The 16,999-nt window shown below is 40.3% G+C and overlaps 1 protein-coding gene across 1 annotated transcript in view; it reads right to left on the bottom strand.

Annotated features, from left to right (window-relative positions):
* The window catches only part of LRRC63 (leucine rich repeat containing 63), a 43,761-nt gene that overhangs the window by 11,850 nt on the left and 14,912 nt on the right, over window positions 1–16,999 (bottom strand). Inside the window, exons 2-6 of the mRNA XM_060637168.3 lie at window positions 14,846–15,535; window positions 14,234–14,302; window positions 11,385–11,545; window positions 950–1,048; window positions 524–660 (exon numbers count right to left, since the gene is read on the bottom strand). Coding sequence (XP_060493151.3) covers window positions 524–660; window positions 950–1,048; window positions 11,385–11,545; window positions 14,234–14,302; window positions 14,846–15,535 — 1,156 coding nt within the window. The remainder of the gene's footprint in view (window positions 1–523; window positions 661–949; window positions 1,049–11,384; window positions 11,546–14,233; window positions 14,303–14,845; window positions 15,536–16,999) is intronic.

Genomic DNA, 16,999 nt, shown 5'->3' with positions numbered 1-16,999 from the left:
GTGGGGGAGGGGGAGGGGGGAGGAAACCCATCTCTCTCATACCCAAATATCAACATTCCTATTACAGAATCTTCGGTATTATACTAGCTAATTTATTAGTTTACAGATTAGGAAATTGAGACCAGGAAGCTTAAGTGACTTTCTCCAGACAAAACAGGTCATTATCAATTTTGAAGTTAAAAGTCTAGATTTCCTAATTCCACATACAGTGTCCTTTCCAAAAAGGCTGTCAAGGGATAGGTGCAAATTTCTCACTTGAGCCTCTTTATATGATATGTATTCTTTTAATCTATACTCAGATAATCGATCTCTAGATGAACGCTCTAGCCCCTGTAAGAGTTGACATCTATGTAGCTGGTAGGATTCCTTTCAACACAATAACAAGAAGCAAATCAGTGAATCAGAACAAAATGCGAATTATTCGATGGCTAACAAGTTGCCAGCTGCTTTCAAACGGGAAATTGATCGCTTTCTAAATAGTAAATTCTTTTCTGTGTTTATAATCTCAGGCTACCGACCTTACCCAGGTGGAAGGGTAGTGATCAAATTAAAGGCGATGCTGAAAACTCTAAGGAACTTAAGCTGTTGAATTTCAGAAGGGATTTCTTTGATAGGATTATTTCTCAGGAATAGTAGTTGTAAATTTTTAAGACAAAATATCTGAGGAACAGAAAAGAGAAACAAATATGAGTGGCATGATAAAGTGTAAAAGTCTCTGTTTGTTACATTTTGTAAGCCCTTTGAACTACCATAGTAGAATCAGCAAAAGAACATTAACTGGCTGTATTATTTATCTCTTTTTTCACTCTTTTCCAGGGCATCATAAGTGGCGATTTTTTGGTTATAATTATTAATAAGACATTATTCTTGAAAAGACAGTAAAATCAAAATCAAAATTAAAATTAAAAGAAATTATTGCAATATATACCAATGATAAAAATGGACTCACTTCTGTGGGAAAATAACTGATCTCATTAAAGGATAAGTTAAGATATATCAATTGGGAAGCCAACGGTGTTAAGTCTGGACAATTCATAATAAAAAAACCCTGAAAGAAAATGACAAGAGATTAGAGGTGAATCATTAACAAGGCACAAAATATTTTATACTAAAGTAAACCAAGCAAAACAACGAGCACATAATCTGAGTGACGGTGTTTATCACAACACACAAACGAGCCTATATTCACCTTCCATTCATGTATTTTAGTCTGTCATAATAATAATTTCTTAATTATGTGAAGGACAGAAACGAAATAGAAACACCGCTAAGCATTCATGTGTGTAAGAAGTATAGTGTTATATGTGTGACAGGAATTATTTTCATTAATAACAAGCAAACATGGCTTGCGTGTCCACTATATGCTGAAAAGTTAGTAAATATATTTTACATTCAATTACATCTTTTATCTTATTTTGTCATGTTTCTACTTCTATTTCTCCCTAATCTCGCTGTTAATCTAACAGCTAAAATTTCTTCATGAAATATGCCAACTCGGAATGAAGAAAACTATGTCCTGTTATGAACTAAATGTTTGTGTTCCCGCCATATTCACATGTGAAAGCCCCAACCCTCAGTGTGATGCCATGTAGAGATGAGGCCTGTGTGAGGTAATTAGGGTTGGGTTCCACGAGGTCTGAAGGGTGGAGCCCTTCTAATGGGGTTAGTGCCCTTATAAGAACAGGAGGGGACCAGAGCTCTCTCTTTCTACCATGTGAGGATACAGGAAGAAGTCTGCTGTGAGCAAGAGACCTGGAACCAGGAAGCGAGTCAGCTGACCCCTCAATGCTGGACTTCCCAGCCGCCGGAACTGTGAGAAATGAACATTTGCTGTTGAAGTCGTTCAGTCTGTGGCATTTTGTCAAAGCAGCTGGAACTGATTAAGACAAGCCTGTTGCGCCCCCCCCCCCCCCCATCTTTAATGCTCCAGGAGAGTGGAAACATTTGTTTCTTAAGGATCGGAGACTCACTAATGGTCACCTGACTGAACCAAGGAACTCCATTGCTCAGCTCGTAGAGAAGGGAGACGTCGCCATAGTGCATCAGGCTACGCCAGGTAGCGTATAAGAATGAAAAGGTTCACGGCTAAAGAATCTTGAAGTTGAAAGTGCTGGTTTCAGAACTGAGATTTTACTTGTTTGTTTGTTTACGTTTTTATTTTTTTACCGAGAAAGCACGAGCTGGGGAGGGGCAGAGGGAGGAAGCGAGAGAATCTCAAGCAGGCTCCATTCCCAGCACAGGGCCCATGGAGGGGTTTGATCTCACAACTGTGAGATCATGACCTGCCAAAATCAAGTGTCAGACACTTAACTGACTGAGCCACCCCGGGCGCCCCGAGACTGACCTTGTATTAAAGTATTACTATTGGTAAACGTGTATATAGACAAAAAGGAGGCGTTCTTTTTTTCCTTAGACACTCCTCTCTGCCGAACTGGTGGGTACACTTATGTAGTAGAAACGTGTCTGTCGTAGTCTCCAATCACTCCACTTACTGTGCCAACAATTAGCGCCTTTACATTTCCTTCTGCCTTGGAAAGTGCTTCCCCCGTTTCCTTCCATGAACTGCCTTCTCACTTCATTAGTGGCCTGCGTATAGTCAGCGGTCAGCTCACAAGGCAGCTGACCAGAAAGGCCTTCCCTAACCAACCTGTGATAAATAGTGGCCTCCCAAACCTGTTTGCTGTGGTTATCATGGAAGGGTCTCAAAGAACTAAATAGCGCAGAGAATGTGGAGCCTTTCCCCATCTCCCGAACTGCTCTAGCGACCTTTAAGTGCTTAGACCCTGAGTCTGTATCATACTACACTTGTTTTGTGTAAATTTTGTTCATATAAAATCTACTTCTTTTAATAAGGCCCTGAAATAAATAAGGAATTATGACATTTGATTCGTCTGTGTCGCCCCCACAGAACTCTGGATTCTACTCTGGAGTCAAATATTTTTTTAAATAATATTTATAGCCGCGGAAATAATTTTTTTTCTTGACTAGCTTCACCCAGCTCTTTAAAAGCTACATTCTCAGCGCCTGGGTGGCTCAGTCGGTTAAGCGTCCGACTTCAGCTCAGGTCACGATCTCGCGGTCCGTGAGTTCGAGGCCCGTGTCGGGCTCTGTGCTGACCGCTCAGAGCCTGGAGCCTGTTTCGGATTCTGTGTCTCCCTCTCTCTCTGACCCTCCCCCGTTCATGCTCTGTCTCTCTCTGTCTCAAAAATAAATAAACGTTAAAAATAAATAAATAAATAAAAGCTACATTCTCTCTCCATTTGAAGCAAGGATGAGCAAACCACACTTTGCCAACTGTTTTTTTCTAAATAAAGTTTTATTGGAACGTAGCCGTGCCCATAAGTTTAAGCATTGCATATAGCTGCTTTTGAACTATCGAACACAGTTGAATACTTGTGACAGAGACCATGCAACCCTCAAAGCCTAACGTTTTACAATCCAGCCCTTTACAGAAAAAGCTTGCCAACCTCTCATTTAAAGTAATTCGCTCCGGGGACACCTGGGCGGCTCAGTTGGTGAAGTGTCTGACTCTTCATCCCGGCTCAGGTCCAAATCTCACAGTTCATGAGTTTGAGTCCCACATCCGGCTCTGTGCTGACAGTGCAGAGCTTGCTTGATATTCTCTCTCTCTCCCTCTTTCTCTGTCCCTCCCCCACTCATGCTGTCTCTGTCCCTCTCAAAAATAAATAAACTATAAAAAAAATTTTAAAAATAAGATTTAAAAAAAAAAACAAAGTAATTCACTTCAAAACCAGATAATCTGATATTTTTACTTCTAATGGTTGACAATCTTATTTCAAAAGAACCTTCCCACTGAAACCGACAGGGTAAACAAACACAACACAATAAAGGCTTGGGGAATTACCAAGGGTAGCTAGGCTTTCATAAACCAAACTTCCAGAGAGGAGAGAATCTCAAGGAGGTAAACCCGACGCTCAACACTACTTTTCTCCCGAAGTCATTTGCTTCATCAAAAGCTATGGTCAAGAGGCTGAATAGAATCATAGCCAGCCTAATTAGGGCTAGAAAGATAAAAACTGGAGTTCAGGGCTTACCAAAGACGAGGGGGGCCTCCGACTTGGTATGAAAGGGCCGAAAGGCTACAGCCTTAGGAGAAAAGGTTAACAGGAAAGCTCTATAAGATTGAAGCTCAGATTAAAATAAAGAGCTTTCGAAGCTTCTGGTCCAAGGTGGCAGTGTAGAAAGTCCCTGAACTCACCTCCTCCACGCACACACCCAATCTACACACACCTACTCAGAGAGCAATTCCTCCTGAAGAAGAACGGAGGGCTGACTGAACAGCTTCTGCACAACAAAAGATAGAGAGACCACGTAGAGAACGTCAAAGGAGATGGAAATACTGTGAGGAAGGCAACCCGCGCCCTCCACGCACTGCAGTGGGATAGTACTGAGGGACCAGGAGCAGATTCATCTGCTCTGAGGCACAGAGGAAAAGCCTGGGTTTAAGCGAGCAACTGGAACAAAAAGGAACCAGCGAACCGCGGGAGAGCCGCTGGAGCTCTGGAACTCTCTCTGGGTTTGTGGGGCTGGTAAGCGCCATGGTTGATGCTCCCCCTCCACCTCCATAGCGCAGAGGGGAGCAGGCCCCGCTGGTGGCCCCAGGCCCCTAGCTCACACCAGCCCCAGGCTCCCGGGGACACAGAGAAAAAGCCGCGGTTTAAAGGAGCAGCTAGTATAGAAAAGATTTAGCCCTAGAACGCTGCCAAATGGAGGGGGGCTGCTGGAACTCTTTCTGGGTCGGAGGGGCTGGTGAACACCACGTTTAACATTTCCCGGCCGCCTTGACAGTGCAGGAAGAAGCAGCGTCTGGGCACCATAGCCGGTGTGCTGTCTCAGCGAGCCCCAGTTCCCTAGCCCACACCAGCCCTAGTCACCCCTCCAAGATGGCCCCAGGATGGTACACACCGGGACACTCCCAGTCAGTGCTACAGATTCAGCCATCAAGCCAAGGTGACAAGGGGGCAAATGTCTCCAGAATAGGCCAGGCCTGCCCCCACGTCAGCTCCAGATGGCTTGTCAGGGCACCCCCAGCGCAGAGGGCTTTGGGACTTTCTGGCTCATGCCTACTTTGGCCCCAGCATCCCGCCAGGGCCTCTCCCGTGAAAACCACCCCGGGGAACCCCCAGCCTGCACCCTGTATCGGCTCCAGCCACCCCACAAGGGTGACCCTGCACAGAGTGTCCCAGGACGACCTGACTTGCACACACTTCAGCTTCAGCTGTCCTGCCAATGTGTCCTCTGCTCGGAGAATCCTGAGACCCCCCGCGCGCCCCCCCCCGCCCCCCGCCCCCCACCGGGCCCATACCCACTTCAGCTCAAGCCACTCCACCAGGGCAGCCCCGGCACCAGCTAGAACGATCTTTACAATTATTATTAATAATTATTAATTATTATTAATAACTTTATTTCTAATAAAGTTAGAGTTATTTAAGTTATTTAATAAGTTAGAGTTATAAAGTAAAGTTATTTCTAAAAACTTTATTTCTAATAATTTATTTCTAATTATTATATAATTATTATTATTAATAAATTATTAATAACGATCTATTACAATTACGATCTTTACAATTTCTTTCAACTCCAGTTTACTTAGAGGTATATTTGTTTTCCTTCATCCTCAGTGGGTGTTGAATGTTGTCAAGTTTTTGCATCTATTGAGATGATATTGTTGAGAATAACATTGATTTTCAAATATCAAGGCAACTTTGAGTTTCTTGCAAAAGCTTCATTTAGTCATGATACATTGTCCTTCGTTTTAAAACTTTTCACATTGCAGGATTTGAATTGCTAATATTTTCTTAAGAAATTTTGCACGTACATTCATGAAAAACAGTGGCCCATAATTTTTCTTTCTTACAATGTCCTTGTGTGGCGTTGGTATGAGAGTTATACAGGCATCATAAAATAAGGTGGTGTAAACAGGTTGTATCTCCCTTACATGTTTGGTAGACTCACTGGGGACGACCTATGGGCCTGGAACTTTCTTTGTGTGAAGGCTCTTAATTAAAATTTTAATTAGATTTTTTTACAGATACGAAACTGTACTGGTATTCTATTTCTTATTACGCCTGTTTCAGCAAGTTGTGTTTTCCAGTGAAGTTTTCCATTTCATCATAGCCGTGGCACTCACTGGGAAAATGTTCGCAGTGTTTTATTATTTTCTATTTTAAAGTCTGTGAGACATGTGGTGGTTTCCCCTTTTCTATTTTGATTTTGATATTTAGAATTTTCTTTCCTTTTTCCTTAACCAATCATACTATGGATTTAGAAATTTTATTCCTCTTTTTAAAGAACCAAGTTTTGTCAAATGCCTTTTCTGCATCAATTGAGATGATTATGTATTTTCTCCCCTTATGCAGGAATGTATATTGATTGATTTTCTTATGTTGAATCACCCTTTTATTTCAAGAATAAATGTCACTTGGTTATTATGTATAATCCTTTTAATTTTTTTTAAATCACTTTGCTAGTATTTTACCCAGGAGAATACTTTGCTAGTATTTTGCGGGAGAGGGGCAGAGAGAGAGAGGGAGAGAGGGAATCTCAAGCAGGATCTGTGGTATCCTTGAGTAGCCCGACAAGGCTTGATCTCAAGAACCACGAGATCATGACCCGAGCCGAAATCAAGAGTTGGACACTTAAGTGACTGAGCCAGCCAGGTGCTCTGCTGAGGATTTTTATCTATATTCATAAGGGGTGTTGGTCTGTGGTTTTCTTGTGGTGTCTTTTGTTCCTTTGGTATCTGGGTTATATTGACAGCATAGAATATGTTAGAGATTATGATATTCTAGTTTAAAAGAATATATATTTGTTCACTCAGATGACCAAAATATATCTCTCATATGTGTATTTGGTCTTCATTCCAAAGTTCCTGGCTCACAGCTTCCCACATCTTTGAAATTTCTAGAGTCCTAAGAGCAATGGGAACATCTTCTGTTATATTTAATTCCTTGTCCTCCATTCCTGAAACCACATCAGAGCCATAAAGATGAAATGGGTGTCTTGTTATTCATGACAAGCCCCTTTCTACAACTGGGTTTCTGTTAATGAGGCGGCTTGTGGAAAGCCCTGAAGGATGGAGGCTGGTTGCCAGGGGAACCAACCATGTGATTAGAGGGTTGGCATTTTTGGCCTCGTCAACTGCCCTCCTCCAGAGAGGGAAGAGGGGAGGAAGATTGAGTTCAATCACCAAAGGTCAGTGGTTTAATCAATTATGCCTATGTAATAAAGCCTCCAGAAAACCAAAACGACAGGGTTTGGAGAGCATCCTGGTTGGTAAATACGTGGAGATTTGGGGAGAGTGGTGCCTGGAGAGGGCATGGAAGTTCCATATACTTTTTCCATACTTTGCCCTGTGTATCTCTTTATCTGACTGTTGATTCATATCATTTAATATCCTTTGTAATAAACCAGTTATCTAGCAAGTAAATGGGATTCCTGATTTCTGTGAGCCACTCTAGCAAATTAATTGAACCCAAGGAGAGGGTCGTGGGAACCTCTAATTTGTAGCCAATTGGTTAGAAGTGTAGGTGACAGCCGGGGCGTGTGATTGGCATCCTGAGTTGAATGGCAATCTTGTGGGAGTGAGCACTTTACCTGTGGAATCTGGTGTTATCTCTAGGTAGTGTGAGAATTGAGTTGAATTGTAGGACACCCAGCTGGTATCTGAGACTTGCATAGTGGTGTGGGGCAACTGCTCCCCCCACCATGGTGGAACTGGGTTCAGAATACTATTAGAGGTGTTCTCTCCTCTTACATTTTCTGGAAGAGTTTGAGAGGTATAGGTATTCATTTTTCTTTAAACGTTTAGCAGAATTAATCCATGAAGCTATCCGGTCCTGGACTTTTCTTTGTTGGGAGGTTTTGATTATTTACTCAATCTCTTTACTCTGTATAGGTTTACTCAGATTTCTATTTGTTGTTGAGTCAGTTTTGGTAATTTGTGTTTTTCTAAAAAATGTTTCCTTTCATCTAAGATATTTCATTTGTTGGCATACAGTTGTTCATAGTATTCTATTATAATCCCTTTTATTTCTGTAAAGTCAGTAGTAATGTCTCCATTTTCATTTTTGGCTTTAGTTATTTGTATTTTCTTTTTTTCTTCATTTAGCTAAAGATTTGTTGATTTTATTGATCTTTTTAAAGAACTATATTTTTTGTTGATTCTCTCTACTGCTTTTCTTTTCTTTTCTTTTTAATGTTTATTTATTTTAGAGACAGAGAGACAGAGCACAAGTGGGGGAGGGGCAGAGAGAGCCCGAGATGGACTCTGAAGCAGGCTGCATGCTCTGAGCTGTCAGCACAGAGCCCGACGTGGGGCTCGAACCCACAAACCATGAGATCAGGACCTGAGCTGAAGTTGGACGCTCAACCAACTGAGCCACCCAGGCGCCCCATCTCTCTACTGCTTTTCTATCTACTATTTCATTAATTTCTGTTGTAATCTTTCTTACTTCCTTCTTGCTGCTAGTTTAGGGTGTAGTTTTCTCTTTTGCTCAGGTTCTTCAAGGTGTAGAGTTAGGTTGTTGATTTGAGATTTTTCTTCTCCACATACCCTTTCCACACACGTGCACCTGGTCTTCCCCAACATCAACGTTTCACACACCAGTATGATGTATTTGTTATAATCAATGAACCAACATTGCTCACATCATTATCAACCCAAGTCCGTAATTTACATTAGAGTTCAAACCTCTTGTTGAATAGTCTGTGGGTCTTGACAAATGTATAACGAAATGAATCCATTAGCACAGTATCATATAAAATAATTTTACAGCCCTGAAAATCCCTTGTACTCCTCCTATTCAACCTTCCCTCCCTCCTCCAACATCCCTGGCGACCACTGATAGTTTTACTATCTCCATAGTTTTGCCTTTTCCAGAATGTTTTTTATTGTTGTTATTTGATTACTGCCTCACTGGTGTTTAATTATTTTGCAATCTGCCATATTGATTCTTGTCTTGTTCTCTTTTGTGGTATATTTTTAAGACAGTTTCTTAATAGTTGTTACCATGGAGATTATAGTTGGCATCTTAAATTTATAACAATCTAGTTTGGACTGATACCACGTTAACTTCAATAGCACAAAAAAATCTTTGTTCCTATACACATCTACCCCTGTCCTTGTTGTTTCATCAAAAATGACATCTTTCTACATTGTGTGTCCATTAACATATATTGGTAATTATTGTTTTATGCATTTGTCTTTTAAATAACATAGGAAATAAAAAGAAGTGTTGAAAACCAAAAATAGAACAATGCTGGGTTTTACATGTACCTATGTAGTTACCTTTACCAGATTTTATTTCTTTTTAAGGTTTTTAGTTCCTGTCTAATATCTTTTCGTTGCAGACTAAAGAATTCTCTTCGGCATTTCATATAGGGCAGGTGTACTAATAACAAACTCCCTCAGCTTTTGTTTATCTTGGAACATCTTAATTTGTCATCTGGTTTTTGAAAGATAGTTTTGCTGGATATAGGATTCTTGGTTGAGAAATTGCTTTTCTTTCTTCACTTTAAAAACGTCATCCCATTCCTTTCTGACTTCCATGGTTTCTGATGAAAAATTGGCTATTAAGTTTGAGCATCCCTTATGCATGACAAATCATTCCTGCCTTGCTGTTCTCAAGATTTTCTCTAGCTTTTGACAGATTACAATGTGTTTCAATGTGAAACTGTCTGTGTTTATCCTTTTGGAATTTGTCAAGCTTCTGAGATCTACAGATTTGTACCTTTAATCAATTTGGGGAGGTTTTGGCCATTATGTCTTCAAATGTTCTTTCTGCCCGTTTCTTTCTCTTCTTTTTCTAGGACTTCCATTACTTGGTACACTTGGTGGTGTCTGATTGGTCCCTTGGCCTCTGTTCATTTTTCTTTCTTCTTTCTCCTCCTTCTCTTTCTTCTTCCTCTTCTTCTTCTTTCTGTTCATCATATTTGATTATTTCAATTGACCTATCTTCCAGTTCTCTGATTCTTTCTTGTGCCTGCTCAAACCTACAATTGAAAGCTTCCAGTGAGGTTATTGTATTTTTCAGTTCCATAACTACTTTTTGGTTCTTCTTTGTAATTTCTATCTCTTTATTGATAAATCTCTGCTCACATATCATTCTTCTGTTTTTTGTTTGTTTGTTTTGTTTTTAGCTACTTCAGAATACTTAAGACAGTTGATATAAAGGTTTTTCCCCCCTAGTAAGTCCAATGTCTGTGCTTCCTCAGAAACAGTTTCTATCAATTTCTGCTGTGACTGGCCACATTTCTTGTTTCTTCACATATTCCATATTTTTTGTTGAAAACTGAACAGTTGCATATTATAATGTGGTAACTCTAAAAATCATATTACTCCCCCTTTCCATTTTTTTTTTTTTTAAATTTTACTTGCTGTGGGCTGTAGCTGTTGGTTTAGTGATTTTTCTTAATTGTTTTCATGAAGTCTATAATTTTTCATGTGTTGTGTTTGAAATCTCTGCTCTGTTGGCTAGTGTTCAGTTAGTGTTTTGACAGAGATTTCCTTGTACAACAGGACAGGAGTAGAGAGAGAATAATATTTCTTCCAGTCTTTTCAGATTGGCTCTACGCAAGGGCACCCTTTCAATGCTTAGCCAGGCCATTAAAAGGTAGTGATTGCAGGGATCTTCTCTAGAATGCATCCTGCCCTGGCCATGCACATAGCTTTCTAAATTCCCCAGTATCCATAGGACTTTTTGAATGCCCTACCTTCCCCCAAGAAACTCTCTTGTCGCTTTTCCTATTTTTGCAAGTTTTCTATGAGTTTGAACTTATTTCGAAATACATTTTTAAATGAAACCTAGATCTTGAGGTCAAAGAGCTCTGACTTCAAACCTAAGGCTCTGCTGCTTGCTGGCTGGATGGTCTTATTTTCATTGGGCTTCAGTGCTCCTAACTGTAAACCGCAGATTATAATACCTATTCGGCTGAATTGTAAGCTTTAAGAGTAACATTTGCTTTGCACAGAGTGGGTCCTTAATAAATGGTAACTATTATTATTGCTGTTCATCACACCAGGCTTGTGTTCAGTGAAAATTTAGCCTGTTGCTAGATGTGGCACAAGGGCCGAAGATTGCCCATAACTTCAAAATATGATAATTCCGAATCTCACTTTTTTTTACTCACGCCAGATAATGAAAATACACTATAATTTCTTTGGATCTTAACATTTTACAAAACTGGAATGAAGGCAAACTAGGACATAGGTTTAGAGATAAATTTGCATGCGTTCCTGGAAAATCTCTATTGTAACAGGAAGTCTCCCTTCAATACCGTGGAAACTAACCAAAGTTAAGAAACCTAGAGCAAGAATAATGGCTGATTTGAAAAGAAATTGCCATTAAAAAGATGTAGCATACCTTAAGATTAAGTGCATTTCTTCCATGCATTTGACAGTTAATTATGGCTAGGTTGGTCATGGCTATTATTGTTTCATATCGTGTTGCATTAATAGTCTTAAAACCTTCACCCCGTATCACATGTGACTCCTCTCTTTTTATAGGTTTAATGTTAACGATACCTAAATAAACAGGAGAAAAAAATGAGACCTAAATGCATTAGCACTTAGAATGAAAGTTAAGAGGTATTTATATTACGGTCACAGTGAATCATGGTAAGTAGGTTAGCTGTGTACATCCTCTGGGAGAGAGTGCTCTGAGCCTTTACTAACCTAGTCCCACTGGTTCTATTTGCTAAACTGGGCTTTGTTGTGTGTGTGTGTGTGTGTGTGTGTGCATGCATGTGTGTCTGTGTTTCAAATATTAGCTGGCACCTTTGTCTTTCCAAAGGAAAACCATATGCTCATAGATTTCTCTCCAGATAACTTAGATTCTATCAATCTCAGTCTTTTTGTGTTATGTGTACAAATATTTTCAAAACTTTTACTACGAATTACGTAAGCAACTTCTTGCTTCACAAAACTAATAAAGGACATCACATAATCATAAGTCAGATAGAGATCACCTCGCAAGGGACACCCTCGCTTTGTTTCAAGGGCCTTATATAATTCGGCTTTCTTGTCTCCTTTTGGAGACCCCACACAAGAAAAGAAAAAAAATCCAAACAACTTAGAAGTTAGTCAAACAGAGAGCATCTAAATTTACTTCCTCATGACCCTTGTGGGTTTCACCTTCAGAAACGGTCTATTCAAGTATAAACCCAAATGCAGCAGGAAAATATTTTGTGACCTCAGAACATATATTTTACATTCACGGCCATTCTTGCTGTATTATTTGCAGCAACATATTTTACAATCTCGGAAAGCCTTAGGCCATGGCTTCAGTGAAAGGAAATCATGCATCCTAGACCAAAGAAAGCAATGTTCAGTTTCTAGCTGCCAAAATAGGCCCTGTGTGCCCATCTCAGATGAGTAGATGTGAAAGGTAACTGCAGCATCAAGAGAGATGTATGATATGATAGAGAGAGTCGTTGTCTTGGGAGAGAGAGTGGATCAAGAAGGAAAGGAGAGCGAGTTAAGACCTAGGTCTCTGTGCTGTTCCCAGCCCACCCATCCCCATGGACTAGGCCCAAGCATTGGTTTTGGAATGGAAATGGGAATTCAGGTGGAGAAAAAAATAGAAATGCCCTGATGGATCCCTGAAGGCTCTGGAAACTTTCAAAAGGGGACTGCCAGAGTGGGACAAAGTCAACAAATCAGAAATGGCAGCATGATTTGTTTCGGCTGATGACCTGGGAAAAAGAGAAAGTCCTATCATTGGAGCCTTCTGTGTTTAATCATTAACTGAATCATTCCTTGGTTATTTCTTCTGCTCTAGAATTTTATTTGACTCCTATTTTTAAAAACAAAACTTCTAGTTCTCTGGTAAAATTCTCTAACTCATTCTTTCCTTTCTTAAACATAGTCATCACAATTATTTTTAAAATCCCTCTTTGAAAACTTTGGTATCTGATTCTATGTGTCTGTTTCTCTTGCCTTTTTTCTTTCTACAGATCTTCAGACATTTTATCCTGTTTTTATAGGATGACTTGTGATTTTTTAATTTAATGCTGGATATTGTGTATGAAAATTTTAAAGGGTCCGGATAACGCCATATCTCTCCAACAAGTGTTAAATTTTCTTTGATTGAAAGAAAAGTGGAAAAAGTATCACTTTGATTCATTAGGGACTGGTTTTGAGCTTTGCTAGGGATAATCTATTTTAGTTTTGTACTTTTTTCTAAAACATCATCCTTATTTCTTTTTTCAACGTTTTTTGTTTTTTTTTTTTTTTTTATTTTTTTTTATTTTTGGGACAGAGAGAGACAGAGCATTAACGGGGGAGGGGCAGAGAGAGAGGGAGACACAGAATCGGAAACAGGCTCCAGGCTCCGAGCCATCAGCCCAGAGCCTGACGCAGGGCTCGAACTCACGGACCGCGAGATCGTGACCTGGCTGAAGTCGGACGCTTAACCGACTGCGCCACCCAGGCGCCCTACATCATCCTTATTTCTAAGGCATGGGTCCTCTGGGTCTTCAACTAAAACCCCCATGTGTTTACAAGGCCCCTGCATCTTGGCAGAGCTTTAACTTCAATAACTGTCTCCCATGCATGCTCACTTCTCGTAGCTTCTCTGCTGATGTTTTTTCTGTGTTTCTTAGAGTATTGTCCTGCACATGCACAGCTTAGAAATCAGCGGATATGGGGGCTCCTGGGCGGCTCTGTCAGTTAAGCATCCGACTTCGGCTCAGGTCATGATCTCACGGTTCATGAGTTCAAGCACCATGTCGGCTCTGTGCTGACAGCTCAGAGCCTGGAGCGTGTTTCAGATTCTCTATGTCTCTCTCTCTCTCTCTCTCTCTCTGCCCCTCCCCTGCTCACGCTTTGTGTCTCTCTCTCCCTCTCTCTCAAAAATAAACATTAGAAAAAAAGAGATGATTTTTCATTTGTTTTTTCTAGGTAACTAAAGTTAAAGCACTTAGAACAGTGCCTGGCACATGGAAAGTAGTTACCTTTCATTGTTGCATATTTATCTCACCTACCCAGATTAAAAATGCTCCAGCTTTTATGTTCCCAGCATCAGTACAAACTATGACTTATAGTCAATACGTCAAACATAGTTGCTGAGCAAATGGCTTAAAGAGCTGAAAATGAGGTGAGACATATGTGTGAACCCCACACACATACACCAACACAAAATCATGAATACTTCTGTAGAGAGATAAACTTATATACAGTTTTTTTAAAGAATGAAATACGCCTAGTGTTTACCTTCTGTCAGGTTTGACACGCTTTGCCTTGACGTGCTTTCCACATTGTCGGATTCTGTTACTTGAGTTTCTAGAAAAAAGAAAAAAAATGAAACAACTTTTTGGATACTTGTGAACACTCATGTTCAGGGTGTTATGATTTCATTATAATTGTTCATCTTTTAATGAATTTGGATTGTCCACGGAACCGTGCCCGTGAAGGGCTCCGTCCACACTGGCATTCTGCTTCTAGAGTTCATCTTGATCGCCTTCTGAATGACTGTTCATTCCCACTCCTCTTTTATGTTGACTTTTCTGATCCTTTGGGCTTCCTCATCTGGTTCCCACTACCGCCATCTGGGTAGAGCACCCAGTTTGACCTTGGCAGACCCTCAAGGTCAATACTTCTGTTACCTCTTTCTGGATCGTATATTGAATGTATGCATAGGCAGAAAGTGATCCCGCCATCCCAACCTGCAAACCCAAGGGGAAAGCAACCTTCGCTCGCGTGCCTTCTCTTCCCTTTGGTCCACTTGACCCCATTATTACAAAGCATGCATTATTTGTGATAGGAAAAAATGTAAATAATCCAAATGCCCATTTTGAACATGTATCATTTTAAACATGGATTTACCTAACAAAGACTGTCTTCGAGGTTTTCTTGGCAAAACTGGTGTTGGTAGGGCGATGGGACCTGGAAAATTACTAATAGTTAGTACCACCGCAGTATTTTGCTTTAAACGTTCAGACCACTGTCTTTCTGCTTTAACAGGCACACTTCTTGGTGGAGGGCTTGGCCCTGTTTCACTTAAATCTATCAGAGCCTGCTTAAAAATAAAGGTTTTATTCTTTGATAAAGGTGGATACTCAGAGAGAACTTCCTTGGGTTTGGGAGTAATAACTGGGGAAGGTGCACTTGCAGGTCTGGAGAACTCTGAGGAGAGAATCAGAATGTCTTTGAACATGTTATCAACATAAATATTTTTTCTTTTTGACACTTCTCGTTTTGATTTTCTTGAAGTTTCCGTTTGGCTTGTTTCTTTCCCAAAAACTCGACTTGAGGCTGAATGACAGCTTGGAAAAAATATGCAACCGGTAGCAGTCTCTGGAATGTGCCAATAGACCCTGTTAAAATATTTTCTTGGTATTGAAATAGTCGTCACTCTTTCTTGTACATGATGATCAAGAGAGAGATTTTGGATACTGATAGGGGTTTGTGATCGATCTCTTGAAACATCAGGAAAACTAATTTTCTTTCTTTCAGTTGAAGTGGTTTCGTCTGGAGTGAACGTCACACGTTTTGGCTTAGCTTTACCAGTCTTGGCTAAACCAGAAAAAAAAAAAAAAAGGCACAATTAGTTTATATTTATCAAGGTACCAGGGACAAAATTTAATGTCTTAACGTTCATGCTCACCCCTCTTTCACCTTCTAAAAATTTCTGCATATACCTGCTCAGCTATGAGGACTTTTGTTTAACTGACCGGGGTAAAGTTTGAGTAATCAAATGGAAATGAGAAAAGACTAAATTGTATTAGATTTAGAAAGGGTAGGGAGAGACTCTTGGAAGAACAGAATTGATAGAAGAAAGGGTATAAAGGTAATTTTTTGACCAGTTGCTACTAAAACTGGAAATAAAATGGGTAAATATTATTTTGATGAAGTTTTGTTATTTATCATTTCTCGTTATCCCTTCCTCATTGAAACTTCCTTGAGCAAAGACTCACAATTCTTTTCAACGCCAAATGTCAGACCAATGTGTCTTTTGAAACGATAACATCCTGATGCTGGGTACAACATACTACAAGTTCAGTTAGGTTAAAAGGTAAATGTTCTTTTCTCTCCTAGGTCCAGAAAACACACAATGCCTGTGTTCTTCGGTACCTCACCACACCAAATATGCTTTCTCTTTCCTACAGGACAGAATGTCAAATGACTCTTTTCCATTGTCTCAGTTGAGTACTAAATGATGAAGACTTCTACCTTCTAAAGAAGAGATAATAGATTCTTTAAGGCAAGGCTTGCAAAGAGATGCCAAAACAAATCCAGGTCTCATCCATCTGCTGTCTACGTATAAGAGATGGCTGGAGTCTGACCTGAGTTTAGAGAGAGGAATTCTCCTGGATAGAGTTATTGGAGTGCTATGTGTTTCCTCAATCTTCCCCTCCTTGTGGTGGGTGGAAGAGGATGATTTTTCCCCAACCTCAAACAATGTGACCAGAATTCTCAGAGAACCATTTAGAGAGCAGGAATGTATGCCAGGAGGAGAAAATAACATATCATTCCTCTACTCACCTCCCCCACTAATACTTACAGAGTAGCAAAAAGGGATCAGCCCACCCAGTCCTGGGTTCCAATTGGAGCAAGGCAAGAGAATCCTTGAAACTCCTTGACCTGTATCTCCTGGCATTTCAGGGGGTACAGAGACTGACGCCTAGTTTTTAACTCTCCTTAACTCTTCTCCATCCCTAGCCCCACTTATGGAGGAGCAGAAACCATAAGTTGGGGGAAAGAAGTAAAGAGCCAGGTGGAAGACCTTGTCACGCCCCTGTCTCCTCTGGCGTGTCTAAAAATTTGCAGACCTAGTCTGAGCTGGGGGAAGGGTCAGGCCAGATAAAAGTAATGATTCAGATTGAAATATTCGTTTAATATCTGAAAAGGAAACAAGGCTAAGAGGTGAAGTTGACTAGAAAAGCCTTGGAGGAAAGCTGTGTGTCCCGGGTGAGTTTGAAGGGCACTAGTGGGAGAATAAGAATGTTTGCTTCCTGCTTGTATGGAACTAATAAAAAC

Source organism: Panthera onca, chromosome A1, assembly GCF_046562875.1.
Source record: "Panthera onca isolate mPanOnc1 chromosome A1, mPanOnc1 haplotype 2, whole genome shotgun sequence".
NCBI lineage: Eukaryota > Metazoa > Chordata > Mammalia > Carnivora > Felidae > Panthera > Panthera onca.
The sequence above is the reverse complement of the archived record's forward strand: the minus strand, read 5'-3'. Positions and strand labels throughout refer to the sequence as shown.